The 14,383-nt window shown below is 41.1% G+C and overlaps 1 protein-coding gene across 2 annotated transcripts in view; it reads right to left on the bottom strand.

Annotated features, from left to right (window-relative positions):
- The window catches only part of vcl.S (vinculin S homeolog), a 112,134-nt gene that overhangs the window by 23,216 nt on the left and 74,535 nt on the right, over positions 1–14,383 (bottom strand). For both annotated transcript variants that reach the window (XM_018239445.2, XM_018239443.2), the window contains exon 17: positions 5,210–5,334. In XM_018239445.2, coding sequence (XP_018094934.1) covers positions 5,210–5,334 — 125 coding nt within the window. The remainder of the gene's footprint in view (positions 1–5,209; positions 5,335–14,383) is intronic.

Genomic DNA, 14,383 nt, shown 5'->3' with positions numbered 1-14,383 from the left:
AATAAAAAACTTCGAATTCAAAGCTTTTTCAGCAAATTTGGAAATCCTGCGGTCGAATAAAAATCGTTCGAATCAAACTATTTTATCGTACAATCGAAGGATTTTTATTCGATGTGTAAAGACTTAAAAATTTTTTGTAGAAGGTCCCCATAGGCTAACATAGCACTTTGGCAGGTTTAATTTGGCGAAGTATTGAAGTCAAAGTTTTTTTTAAAGAGACAGTACTTCGATTATCGAATGGTCGAATATTCAAACAATTTTTACTTCGAATCGAAGTTGAAGTAAATTCAAAGTCATAGTATCCTATTCGATGGTCGAAGTATCCAAAAAATTACTTAGAAATTCTAACTTTTTGGACTTTTTTTAGGTTCAGCTGAGAGGCTGTAGAATGATCATTCCTGTACATCACTGAAGGTGGCCATAGACAATGTAACAATTACGATCTTTCCTGTGAGCATTGTTTACAGGAAAGACTTTGTTTTCAATAGAGACATATAGAGCTAAATGGTCAGATACACAGGTCAAAACAATAGAATTCTACCTGATATGGCTAATGCCCAAATATAGAAATGGGGATTTGTTACACTCACTGTTAAATCGTTAATGCAACAGGTAGCACTCAACCTGGTGGTCTAGTGGTGCGGCGGGCACCGCTCCTCTTCTGCTGGCAACTTAGGTTACGCGAGGCGCACATTCTTCTTATTTATAGGCACATGTGCGCTAGCGTGATGACACCAGAGCGCAATGGCGCGAAGTTCAAATGGTATTTAAAATGGCAGAATATATTTCTCAGTGCCCGTTATAGGTTATCTCCTAGTGAGTTCCTGGTGCTTCTGCGCTATTTAAAGCTTCGGATTTCTTGTGATTTGATTACCTGTTGTGACCCCTGCCTGTTTCTGGCGTCTGATTGATCTCCTGGTTTGACCCTTGCCTGTTTGACTCCGCTTATGCTCTGCCTGCCCTGAACCGGCCTGATCTGACTTTGCTTTCTGTCTACGCCTTGTACTGTGACCTTCTGCCCAAAAGACTTCTGCTTTACCGTTGTACCCCTTTGCTCGTTCAGAACCCTTTGCTTTGCACCTCTCTTATTAAGACCTGGTGGCATCCGATTAGCCGAGGGCTCCTCCCGAGGTGAAAGGCGGCTGTTAAAGGTGGAAGCAAGAGCCGATACCAGGGTGAATTTAGGGTGCCAACCATGACAGTTAAAAGGTGACAGAAGGTTAAATTCACGATTCCCTTTTGGCATAATGGCAATGTAGAAAAAAAAAAAAAAAACTTTTCAAATGCATTTACCCCACCCTGGTCAGTTACGACTAACACTGCGTACACTCGTTAAGTAGACAGGACCCCGAATAGATCCCAAAAAAAAAAAAGGATCTGTGAGTGTAACAAATTCCTTTTTTTCAGTATGTCCCTAGGCAGCAACGGTGTCAGAAGGGTTAGTCCAAAAAGTGAAAAATGGTAAAAAAAAAAAAAGGAACTAGTGGGAGAATACAAAAGTTACAAAAAGAACATCAGAACTAATGTGTAACTGAGCAGAACATGAACGCAAGCCAAACTTCCAGGAATATAACGATGTGGTGAATGGCAACCAAAAGAAGTGGGGCGAAAACTGTTTTGTTTGGGTATTAAGTGGTTTCTTGTCTTGTGGAAGGAAGTTGTTCTTACCCCAGTTATCCTATTAAAGGACAAGGAAAGTTGAGGCATTTACTTTTATAATAAAAACTATGCATACATTATCAGTGGTACAAAACCATAAAGAAAGGCTTGCATTGTCCTTTAATGAGTGTCTAGTTCTGGGTCAAAAATGGCAGGGCTACTAGTTCCTTTTTGATGCTGGATCAGCATTTCAGGACTTCATCCACAAGGCCCTTCTGCCTCCAATTGGCATTGACAAAGCTCTACCTATCAGTTGAAGAGCTTCCATGGATGCATCACACAAAAAGTAATCTGCATTCACTATCTTTGCTAGATGATCATGCATGTTAAAAGACTAATCTGTAGAAGCCGAAAAGGAAGTCTGTCTTCAAGTGTCCCATATATATTTATTCGATGGGTAAAATTGGTAAAGGGTATTTATCTATTTTTGGGTGTAAGCATAGTTGAATGGCCTGAAAGGTCAGTCTAACAGTCTGGTCTTTGCTCCTTGTGCTCTTCCTGGATCCCCAGGGTTAAAACATGTCAGATAACAGCACATTAAGTGCCTCAGATTCATGTGTTGATTCAGTGGCATATGAAAAGGATTTCACATTCTGCAAATCACTCAGATCCTCCTGTATGGGGTCTTCCTCCCTAGTGGGGCCCTCGTCTGCCTAATTCTCTATTTCTGCTAGTACTGTGCGAGATGAGGATGGAGCTGCTGCCAACTTATTAGTGGCAGTTGTGCCAAGAAGCTGACATTCCTAGGCTTGAAAGAGATAGACATATTCAGGTATGTTAAAAGGTAAGGGCATTGAGGATTCCTACTGTGTGTATAATAAATTTGCAATTTTTGAGAGCCTGCATGGGTCCTTCTTTACATATTTGCCTTGTTGTTTCCTGGCTGGGGTGGTTACAATAGCCCTGTTCAAGCTGCTCAAAAGCCATGTTAGGCTAGTCATGAGGAAAGGAAACTCCTGATAAAGCCTGGTAAAGGCAACACACGTAGAGGCATGGCTGCTTGCCCCCCACTGCATTTATACTCATACAAATTTGCTGTTGTGGGATAAGTATATCCCCAGACTCACTTGTTGCATTGTGTATAAATCTGCAATTGATTTTTTAATGGATATTATTGCAATGTACATGGTTTAGGTTGTGTGAGTGAGGGGGGCTGTTGATATAGATTACTTTGTTTGTAACACCTGGGTGTCTCAGCATGATCACCACTGGGTCACTAAGGGTCGAATTTATCAAAATGTGAGATTAGAATTTACCTCAGAAAAACTCACTCACTTTCTATTCATTCCCATGGGATTATTAGAATCATATTTATCGATGGAGTTCACCATTTGATAAATATGCTTTTAAAAATCCCTTAGGAATGAATAGAAAGTGAGTGAGTTTTTCTGAGCTTAGTTCTAATCTCACATTTTGATAAATCTGCCCCTAAGTGTTGTAGGATATAGAATTAGCAGTATGGGGGAGGAACAGTCCTGTGAGCTTTAAGTGTCTTGTTAACCTTTTTTCTGTACTGTTGTTATTTCCAATTGGCAGCACATTAAATTTTTAAATTTCCTGTGCGAAATGATGGGACTTTTTTGGTATTATAGTGTAAAGTACTTTGTCCATGTGCACATCACCAGGTTATTGAACTTTACCTGGTGCAGTACTCATTTCTTCATGTGATTAAGAGAAAAGGATCAGCCAAACGCAGTGCTAGCTGTACCTGTTAAACCCAATCATGTTCCGAAACCAAATGTAGCCAACAGGAGTATCTTTAATGTGGGTTCCATCAATGTTATTGTGGCCTTTGGAAGATATGATCAACTCTATGTCACTTCTCATTACTGCATCCACTTATTGAGTGATAAATAATGGGAAATCCTTCACACACAAGATGGCTGCAGGAACTGCCATGCAGTGCAATAGAAGTAACAACTGAAATCAGTGTTGGAGCAGTCATTGTGTGGCCTGTATGTAGGGTACTGGCAATTAGTGTGACAGAAGTGGTGGCACTGCAAGTCATGTTGAGCAACAGGGTACCTGGGCAGACAGACTGTTAATATGTGGGTGATTAGCCTGGTACCACTACAGCATACCAACAGTAGGCACAAAACAGAGCTACCCAGGCAGACATAATCGTATGTGTGTGATCAGCCTAGCATTGCTACAGCATACCTATAGTCATCCCCAATAGAAGACACAGCACAATGGCACGTCAGGCATCCTCAAAGTATGTACACAATTACTTGAGAGAGCATATAGTCATCTTGAAATGAAAAAAGTGTAATAAAATAAAATTTCATTTAAAGGTAAGGGATCTCCTCCTACTATCAGTAAGCAAGATAACAAAGAACTGACAGGAGAGGGGTTAATGCAGGGAAGTTGGCCTCTGAGGACAACTTCTTTATACATTGCCATCCTGCCTCAGAGGAAAGAGTACATTAATCCAGTTGTCATCTGTGCTGCCTAGGGACATACCAAGAAGAAAAATAAAGACAACAATGAAATCAAAGGCAACCATCTTTCAATGTGGATTGATTTTGACATGCTGTCAGTGGCAGTCTTCACTGGCGCTATCAACATTTACGTATCCACCAGTGTTTTGCCGGGTGGTACAGCTTAAACTATATGGAAAATCTACACAGAATAATCTTACACAAATAGGGTCAAATTGACCTGCCAGGATACCTGGAAATTCCCTGTTGAGCCCTGGTTTGAGTGGACCCTTCCTCTTTTCTGTAGCGCAGAGCATTGACTATTTACTACCTTTTCTAGGTTCTGTCCTGTTCTTTCTTATTTCTAGTTTTTCCAAACAGAAAAAGTTTGAAATTCTCAGGCAGAGGTACAACAATTTCTATGATTTTCACACTTTGTTACTTCAAAATTAAATGTTTACTATACGGTGTTGAAGCCAAATCTTTAGAGCAAACAATGGGAGAAATATGAAAGAGCTAAATCAATAAAGCATTTAGTAATGGGGTTGGTAAAAGTCAGATGCCAAGTTTACTTTCACAGTTAAACAGAAGAATCCATGGAGGATGACATGGGTGAGCTATTGAATTAAACTAAAAACAGACATAGTGCTTTGTCACCTTTGGGAAATCTCTCCCATGGGTAACAGAGTGCCTAAAATAGCTTTCACCTGCTGATCCTTTACAAATGCATGTAAAACACCTTACATGCAGTAATTCAAGGCACAAAAAAAGCAGAAGGCATTTTTGCATTTCAAGTATTTGAGATCAAAATTACAGTGATTTTTCTCTATATAAATTTTATCTGATAGACTTCACTGAAATCGTATCCTACTATGCTTCTAGCAGGCACGGTATCAGGCATAGTATTTGAAAGAAAATGGTGCCTACTTGGGTTATTAAACAATAACATTTGAACAATAAATGTCTCAATCATGTGTATCAATTATAGCGAATGCAACAAAGTGTATACCTTAACACTGAATGAGTGAATAACGAGAAATAAATATTCTTTGAAAAATGTTTATCTTTTTGGGGGGGAAAAAATGAACCGTTCTTTCTGGCAAAACATTACAAAGGAGTTAGACCCTTACCCGAAGCTGGTCCAGATCAGGTGGTGGTGGTGGAAATTCTGGCTCTGGAGGCTGGAAAGCTTCCCTCACCTTAGCCACAGCACCCAAAATTCTGTATCCAGAATCTAAGAATCCCTTTTGTAAGGCTAAAACACACAATTTTGATATTTGTAAAACAATAATAAATTCAGAAATGTTATGCTCATGCCCATGTTAGATAAACAAAAAATCTTCTGAAACGGGTCATGGGAAAATAAAGCAAAATAAAAATTAATTAGACTAAAGAACCGTACTTATACACAGGACTTACTGATCCAACTCAGGAGCACCACATTACATTAATGGTCTGTGCCTCTTAAGTTGTCTACCTCCATCTTTTTATTTGTTGTTGCTGGAGAAGAAGACCCATATTTGACCTCTAACGATTCATGAGGGGGGTGATTTCAGCTAGCTAATACACACACAGGCGATTTCTGGCCAAAATCTACTCCATGTGCGCAGTAACTCACATATTCACTGTCTATCAGTGAATAAACACGTGAGCTGGTAGGTGGCCGAATTGAGATTTTCTCTGTGGAGAAAAGCTTTGTCTGCCATTTGTCTGTCGTTCTAGGGTGGAGTAGCTAACCAATTGTCAAAAAATATCAAAACAGGAGCAAAATGTACAGTTACATTATAATTATAAGGTTTTTTGAATTAAAAATGTGCCAGATCAAACATAAAATACCTGTGTCTAAAGTTCATAGATTTTGAAGTAAACATTAACACTCATAATTATTTACTACATCAGCATTTGCAGGTGGCATAACGCTATGCAGACTAATTCATTCCATTCAGGATGTAGAACTCTTGCAGCAGGATCTAGACCATGGGTGTCCAAAAGGTAGATCAGGATCTACCAGTAGACTTTTAGCTGGTGATCAGTAGATCTCAAGTCACTGTCAACAAACAGCTTGTCTATATCACCCTCCTGTTTCATGATTTCAATTTAGATATTTATTATGTTAAGGTTACATAAGAAATAGTTGTTTGTTAAATATAGCAACACACATAAATCAATATAATATGCAAGTAATATTTTCTATGGAACAGAATACTAAAGATTTTAGGGATAGAGTTCATAATGGGACAACATCACTAAAAGTAGACCTTGCATTAGTAAAGTGTGGGCACTCCTGATCTAGACAAACTCGAAATCTAGGCAGATCCTTGAAGGAGAAGGATCTAGAGGTAGGTACTTGTAGATAATAAATGTTGCTGTACAAAGCAATGCTAACAAGCAGCTGCAAGGTGGATAAAGATACTCTGTAAGGCTCAGTTAAGAACATGCACTGCAGTTTTGGTCTCCATTGCGATTCAGTCTATAGGAAAAGGTGCATCTTAATTAGCTTGGTCCCACCAAATAATGTACAGTGTTGCTGATGGTTCACAGATGAAAAAAAATGCACCTATATTGTTTGAATACAAAGAGTACATGAACACAGCTACGGTTTAATGTTTTTAAAAGCACTTGATGGGCTTTAATGCAACATGTGAGCTTAAATAGTACGACCGAAGGTTGCTCTAAGGCAGTGATCCCCAACCAGTGGCTTATGAGCAATATGTTGCTCATCTACCTCTAGATGTTGCTCCCAGTGGCCTCAAAGCAGGTGCTTATTTTGAATTCCTGATTTGGAGGCAAGTTTTGATTACATGAAAACAAAGTATACTGCCAAACAGAGTCTACTGTAGGCTGCCAGTCCACAAAGGGTCTATCAAATAGCTAATCAGAGCCCTTATTTTGCATCCCCAGGAATTCTTTAATGCTTGTGTTGCTCTCCAACTCTTTTTATATTTGAATGTGGCTCATGGGTAAAAAAAAAAAAAAAAAAAAAAAGTTGGCGACCGCTGTTCTAAGCCCTCAATTTTTGTGATATGTATTTAAAGGAATTTTTCGTGTGTGTAAATAATGGTTATATATCATTTGTAGCAGAAAATGATTTACATACATAAGTACCAGAGGGTAGGGTAGGGTAGTCTGGTGCTCACAATTTCTTTTTGTTTCATGTACATAAGCTGGTAACGGGTATGGAAAGTCTCAGATATGAAGAACAGCAATTTAGGGGCAATGATAAATATTTTTTAATATATAAGAGGACCATATAATGAAGTATTTGATGATTTATTTAACAGTATGCTCTTCCAGCAGACACAAGGGCATATACTCATTAGAAGAAAGGTTTTTTTTAAAAAAAAAAGATAGATACATAAGCTTCAAATAAGGACTGAATGGTATTTTAGCAAGTCAAAAAAATACATGGGACTTCAACTGCCCTTTTGGGAGGAATATTTCCCCATTTGTATCAAACTGCTAGTTGATCCAGAGGAAGGCAAAAAAGCCACTCCAATTAGGTGGTTTCATTTAGATGGAAAATTCAACTTACATAGTAACATAGCAAGTTAATTAAAAACAAAACAACAATCAAGACTTCCAACTGGGCCCTACCCTCTGAGCAAGACCCTGCAGCAAGTTTCCTATCCATGTACAGGTATGGGACCTGTTATCCAGAATGCTCGGGACCTGGGGTTTTTCCGGATAACTGATCTTTCTGTAAATTGGGTCTTCATGCCTTAAATTTACTAGAAATTCATTTAAACATTAAATAAACCCAATAGGCTGGTTTTGCTTCCAATAAGGATTAATTATATCTTAGTTGGGATCAAGTACAAGCTACTGTTTTATTATTACAGAGAAAAAGTAAATAATTTTTAAAAATTTGGATTATTTGGATAAAATGGAGTCTATGGGAGCCATTCCGTAATTCTGAGCTTTCTGGATATCGGGTTTCCGGATAAGGGATCCTATACCTGTACAAACAACTTGATTTAAACCAACAGACCTTAGTTTAGAATGCAGTCGTTTGTGGGGCAGTGTCTCAAATGCTTTGGCAAAATCTAAATAGAGCATATCTCCTGCAATCATATTTTTCTTACATGACCTATCCTTCCTAGTCCTTGAAAAAAAAAATTAAATATATACAGTGGAGCATAAAAGTTTGTGAAACCTTTATAATTTTCAGTATTTTTATATGATTGTGACCCAAATACATCTGATTTTCAATCAAGCCCTAAAAGTAGATGAAGAAAAGAGGATTTGTTATCATACTTACTGATAAATCTCTCTCTCGAAGTCCCGTATAGGCAGCACAGGGCACTCGTGGGTTAATACACAATTCCCTTTAGGAGGCAGGATGGAACTAAACTTTCGATCCTCCTCTTCCTTGTATTAACCCCGCCTACTTCAGTTTCGACTAGCACAGCTTATAAGTAGTATAGAACAGTGAAGAATTAGGGAGGGAAACTCCCTGTGCTGCCTATACGGGACTCCGAGAAAGAGATTTATCGGTAAGTATGATAACAAATCCTCTTTTCTCGGTCGTCCCTGGGCAGCACAGGTCACTCGTGTTTTAGTCCCAAAGCTAAGTGAAAGGGTGGGAAAGAGAAGTAATAAAGAGGAGACTGAAAAATTAAGTTGGAAGGCACTAACATGTGCGAAAGACCTTTACTTGCTAACAACTGTTTGTAGAACCTTTCTGCCAAAACTGGCATCTGCTGAAGCATAAACGTTGAACTTATAGAACTTTGTAAATGTGTGCAACGACGACCAGGTAGCCGCTTTACAAATTTGAGCCCATGAAGCACTCATGCCCCTTGTTGAATGGGCTCCTACCTTTAAAGGCGTGGGTAGACCCTTGAGTTTGTAAATGTACAGAATTAAGTCTTTTATCCATCTAGCAATGGACATCTTGGAAGCTGTATTCCATTTACCTTGTGGACCATAGAGAACAAAAAGAGTGTCTGTCTTTCTGATGCTTTCCGTCCTATGCAAATAGAATTTGAGCGCCCGAACCACATCCAGCATGTGTAAGCGTCTTTCAATCTCTGATGTTGGTTTTGGACAGAATGAAGGGAGGACAATTTCCTGGTTGAGGTGGAATTCAGAAGACACCTTGGGGCGGAAAGATGGGATAGTTCGGAGTACCACCTAGTCCTCGTGGAAAATGCAAAATGGTGGTTTACAGCTGAGAGCTCCAATTTCCCGAAACTCGTCTCGCTGACGAGATAGCCACTAAAAAGGCAACCTTCCAAGTAAGAAACTTCATATCTATAGAAGCTAGAGGTTCGAAAGGGCGACCCTGCAGTACTTGTAGAATGAAATTCAAATTCCATGGTGGTAGTGGATTTTTATATGGTGGTCTGATATGACTGGCTGCTTGGATAAAAGTCCTGACATCAGGAAACGATGCTAGCTGAAGTTGAAAGAACACTGATAATGCTGAGATCTGGACTTTAAGTGAATTGACTCCCAATCCTCTATCCATGCCATCCTGAAGGAATTCCAGGATTAGAGGAACTGTGCACGTTTGATAATCAGAGTGTCTCTGTCTACACCAGTCAATGTAGCATGACCATATGCGGTGATAGGTAGAGCTTGTTGTTGGTTTGCGTGCTCTCAACAGAGTGGTGGTGACTTTGTCTGAGAACCCCTTACCCTTCCATATGGAGCTTTCAATAGCCAAGCCGTCAGGGATAATCTTTCCAAAGATGGGTGCCAACAGGGGCCCTGCTGAAGCAAATCTGGCCGTGGAGGAAGTGGCCACGGGGGAGCAATCGAAAGTCTCTTTAGATCTGAAAACCAAGCCCTCCTGGGCCAAAAAGGTGCTATTACGATTGCTGTTGTCCGAAACAGACGCAGACGACGGAGAACAGGGTGAATCATTGGTATGGGTGGAAAAATGTAGACAAGTTGAAAGTCCCACCCATTGTAGAATGTGGGACACTTCCTTCCATGCTGCACTGCTGTGAGTGCCTCCCTGGTGGTTTATATACGCCACCGTTGTCGCGTTGTCTGACCTGACTTTTACTGGGTATCCCCTTAGAAGATCCGACCAGTGTCTTAGCGCCAGGTAAACCGCCCGTAGTTCTAGTACGTTTATGTGGAGTGAGGTTTCCTTCTGTGACCACCGACCTTGTACAGACCTGTGGTCGAATACGCCGCCCCAGCCTGTGAGACTGGCGTCTGTGGTGATTATTGCCCAGTTGGCAATGGAACACAGTTTTCCTTTCTTGATGTTTTCTCTTTGAATCCACCACTGAAGAGAAATTTTGGTTGCCTCTGATAGAAAAATTGAATAGTCCAAATTGTTGTAATCCCCGCGCCATTTTTGGAGAAAATCCAACTGGAGGTTTCTCATGTGGGCTTGAGCAAAAGGTACGACCTCTATGGCTGAGGTCATAAGTCCTAGTAGACGCATGCAGTCCCTGGCGAGATTGACCTTTGGGATATTGCGTGACGTGCCGCTACTGGAAGCTTGAGTTGCTTTTGAGTCGTCAGAAAAACCTTGTGCTGCCGAGAGTCGAACTTAACTCCCAGAAAAATGATGGACTGAGTTGGGATTAAAGTACTTTTTGAAAAGTGGATCTTCCAGCCATGAGATTCTAAAACTTCTTTGCAGAGGTTTGTGTGGGCTAAGGCCGTTGTCTATGTAGGTGCCCGAATTAGCAGGTCGTCTAGATATGGTAGCACCACAATATCTAGTTGTCTTAAGTGTGCCACTAGAGCTGCCATAAGTTTTGTGAACACCCTGGGTGCCGTTGTGAGGCCGAAAGGAAAAGCTTGAAACTGGTAGTGGTGGATACCCTGAACTGCAAAGCGTAGAAACTGTTGAGGGTCTACATGAATTGGGACGTGTAGATAAGCGTCCTTTAGATCTATGGTCGTGAAAAAATCTCCTTGTTCCACGTTTGCGATCACGGATCTCAGAGATTCCATTTTGAATGAGGGTACATAGAGAAACTTGTTGAGAAATTTTAGATCTAGTACAGGACGTTGTGAACCATCTTTTTTGGGGATCAGAAAAAGATTTGAATAAAACCCTAGTCCCCATTGATCTGCGGGAACGGTTATTATTGACTTGGCTTTGAGCATAGTTTGGATTGCCATTTTTAAAGGTCTCTTCTTGTTTGGTAGGGATGGCAGGGTTGAACGAATGAAGCGTTGGGGGGGGGTGACCTGTGAAATTGTAGCCTGTAGCCTGTTGAAACTATGTTGTGGACCCAGGTGTCTGAAGTTGTGGTTAGCCAGGTTTCCCTGAACTTTAAGAGGCGCCCCACTATCGCCTCCGTAAGATCGGGGGAGGCTGCCCCTTCATGCGTCTCGTGTCTTGTCTGTTGCTCCCGTGGTAGTGCGTCTCTGAAAGTTCCACGAGGGCTTCTTGGAGGGACGAAAATTACCCTTGGGTTGGTTAGAGTATGTTTGTTGTCTGGAATGTTGCGGGGAAGGTCTCCCAAAATTCGGTGACCTAAATGGTCTTCTTGCCTGTGTGTTTGGAGGTTTAGATTTTTTGTCTTGAGGTAAAAAGTTGCTTTTTCCTCCCGTGATCTTATTTATCAAAGGATCTAGTTCCGGCCCGAAGAGTGAAGCCCCCGAAAATGGCAAATTTTTCTTGGAGGCTGGATCCGCACTCCAGGATCTGAGCCATAGTGCTCTTCTAGCACCTACTGAAAAGGCAGAGGCCCTGGCTTGTAATTGAAGGGTGTCCATAGAGGCATCGCATAAAAAGTGTGCCGCATTAAGCACCTTTGAGAGATGACCATGCATGTCAAAAGAATCCTCAGAACAGCCTGATAACGCTTCTTCTAGCCATAGGGTCATGGTTCGCGCAACACATGCTGCTGCGATTGACGGTTTAAATGCCGATGTAGATGAGGCAAAAGAGCTTTTTAAAAGATTTTCAGCCTTCCTGTCCATGGGATCTCTGAACGCTGTTCCGTCTTCTAGAGGTATAGTCGTACGTTTAGCCAATCTAGCTATCGGGGCGTCTACCTTGGGTATGGTTTCCCATTTATCTCTATGAGTTTGGCTGAAAGGATACAGTATATCCATTCTCTTATCTTTGACTGCTCTGCGGTCTGGAGCTTTCCATTCCTTATTAATGACCTCCTGCACTCACTGTCTCATGTACAGGGAAAAACCTTTGTTTCCTTATAGTGGGACTAAACAGTTTATCCAGCTTGTTGGATTCTTTGTGTTCCCCTTGAATGCCTAGTGTGTGGAACATGTCCGCTAACAGTGAGTGAATAGCTTCCGATTGGGATTTGTGGGAGCTTTCTAAATGTGGATTAGTGTGCTCCTCATCTTCCCATTCTGAATCGTCCTCTGGAATTATCCCTTCTTCCTCTGAGGAATGCAAATCCACCTCTGCTTGAGAGGGGTTGTGAGGTACTACTTGTGGAGTTTGAGTTATCTGGTTAGCTGCTATTTTTTCAATAGCGGATGACATAGTCAACAATGATGCCTGGAATGGCTGAAACCAATCTGGAATTTGTGAAGCAGAGGGTGCTGCTGAATCAGCTCTCACTTCTGTGGGTTTGCGTTTTTTCTGGTATTGTTGTACTTCCTTATCCTTATGTCTCTTTTTTACAGATACTGAGGCTGTATCTGAACCTGACTGACCTTAATAAAGCAAACTTATCCACACAAGATAAGTTAGACACTCAGACGCCATGTTAGGCTATGCAGTCTGTTAGTAATGTGCCAATAAAAGATAGAGAGAAAAAGGGGTAGTACAGAGAAAAGGAGATATTATAAGCTGTACGAGTAGTAACCGGATGATAGCCGTTACTTTAATAGTTTCCCCTGAATCTCCGACGCGTCACTCCTGCAGTGCTGGCAGTGGATAATGGCCGCACGGCTAGGTATATCACTCCTTGCCACGATATGCGCATCCAAAATGGCGGCCGGAAGTGCGCGGCGTTTGGCGCAAGACTTGACTTCAGTGAAATGCCGGTTGATGCGGCTTCTCTATGAGGGACGGCGTTCTGGCAGCGTTATGGCATGCCTTTCGCACTAATCCGTACTTGGCAACGCTGAAGCTTGCCTTGTAAATGGGCGAGACATACGTTGTATAACAACTAGGGCAGTGCTGAAGCTTGCCTTTATGTCATAAATTGTCAAGCCAACCAGGGCAGCGCTGAAGCTTACCCCCTTTTTTATCCTGATGGATAACTCCTGTAATAAATTGCGTTCCAAAAGTTAAATATAAATAAAAAAACTTGATAATGAATGGGAGCTCAGCTCCCACACATCCTACCTCCTTGATGCAGGATGGAAAAAAACTGAAGTAGGCGGGGTTAATACAAGGAAGAGGAGGATCCCTCAGAGGGATCGAAAGTTTAGTTCCATCCTGCCTCCTAAAGGGAATGGTGTATTAACCCACGAGTGCCCTGTGCTGCCTAGGGACGACCGAGAAAACTAATTTAAACAAATAATATATTTGGTCATGTATTTATTTTTAAAAAAATTATCCAATAACGTATCTGCATGTGGCAAAAGTAAGTGAATCATGCTCTCCATATTTGTTGTGTCCCCCTTGTTTAGCACTAACTGCAACTAAACGTTTGCGGTAACTGTTGTTCAGTCCTGCATATAGACTTGGAGGAATTTTAGCCCATTCCTCCATACAGAAGAGCTTCTTCTCTTGGATGTTGGTGGATTTCCTCGCATTAACTGCACACTTTAGGTCTTTCCACAACATTTCAATTGGATTAAGTTTAGGACTTTGACTTGGCCTTTCCAGAACATTCAATTTATTCTTCTTTAACCATTCTTTTAGGATTGTTGTCTTGCTGCATGACCCACTGTCTCTTGAGATTCAGTTCATAAACAGATGTCTTAACATTCTCCTTTAGAATTCTCTGGTATAGTTCAGAATTCGTTGTTCCATCAATGATGGCAAGCTGTCCAGGCCCAAGATGCAGCAAAACAGGCCCAAACCAGAACATTCTCACCACCATGTTTCACAGATGGGATAAGGTTCTTATGCTCGATTGCAATGTTTTTCTTTCTCAAAATGTAACGCTCCTCATTTAAGCCAAAAAGTTCTATTTCGACTTCATCCGTCCTCAAAACGTTCTTCCAGTATACTTCTGGTTTGGCCACATGATCTTTATCAAACTGTAGACGGTCAGCAATATTTTGGAGGGGAGAGCAGTGGCTTTCTCTTTGCTACTCTGCCACACACACCTTTGCTGTTTAGTGTTCTCCTGAAGGTGGATTCATGGGCATCAACATTTATGTGAGTTGAAAGGACTATTAGACACCTTGCAGTTTGAGTTATCTTTGATGGTTGACCACTTCTCTCTAGACCACCAGAG

This window comes from Xenopus laevis, chromosome 7S, assembly GCF_017654675.1.
Source record: "Xenopus laevis strain J_2021 chromosome 7S, Xenopus_laevis_v10.1, whole genome shotgun sequence".
NCBI classification, from domain to species: Eukaryota; Metazoa; Chordata; class Amphibia; order Anura; family Pipidae; genus Xenopus; species Xenopus laevis.
This window is presented reverse-complemented; position numbering and strand designations above follow the sequence as displayed.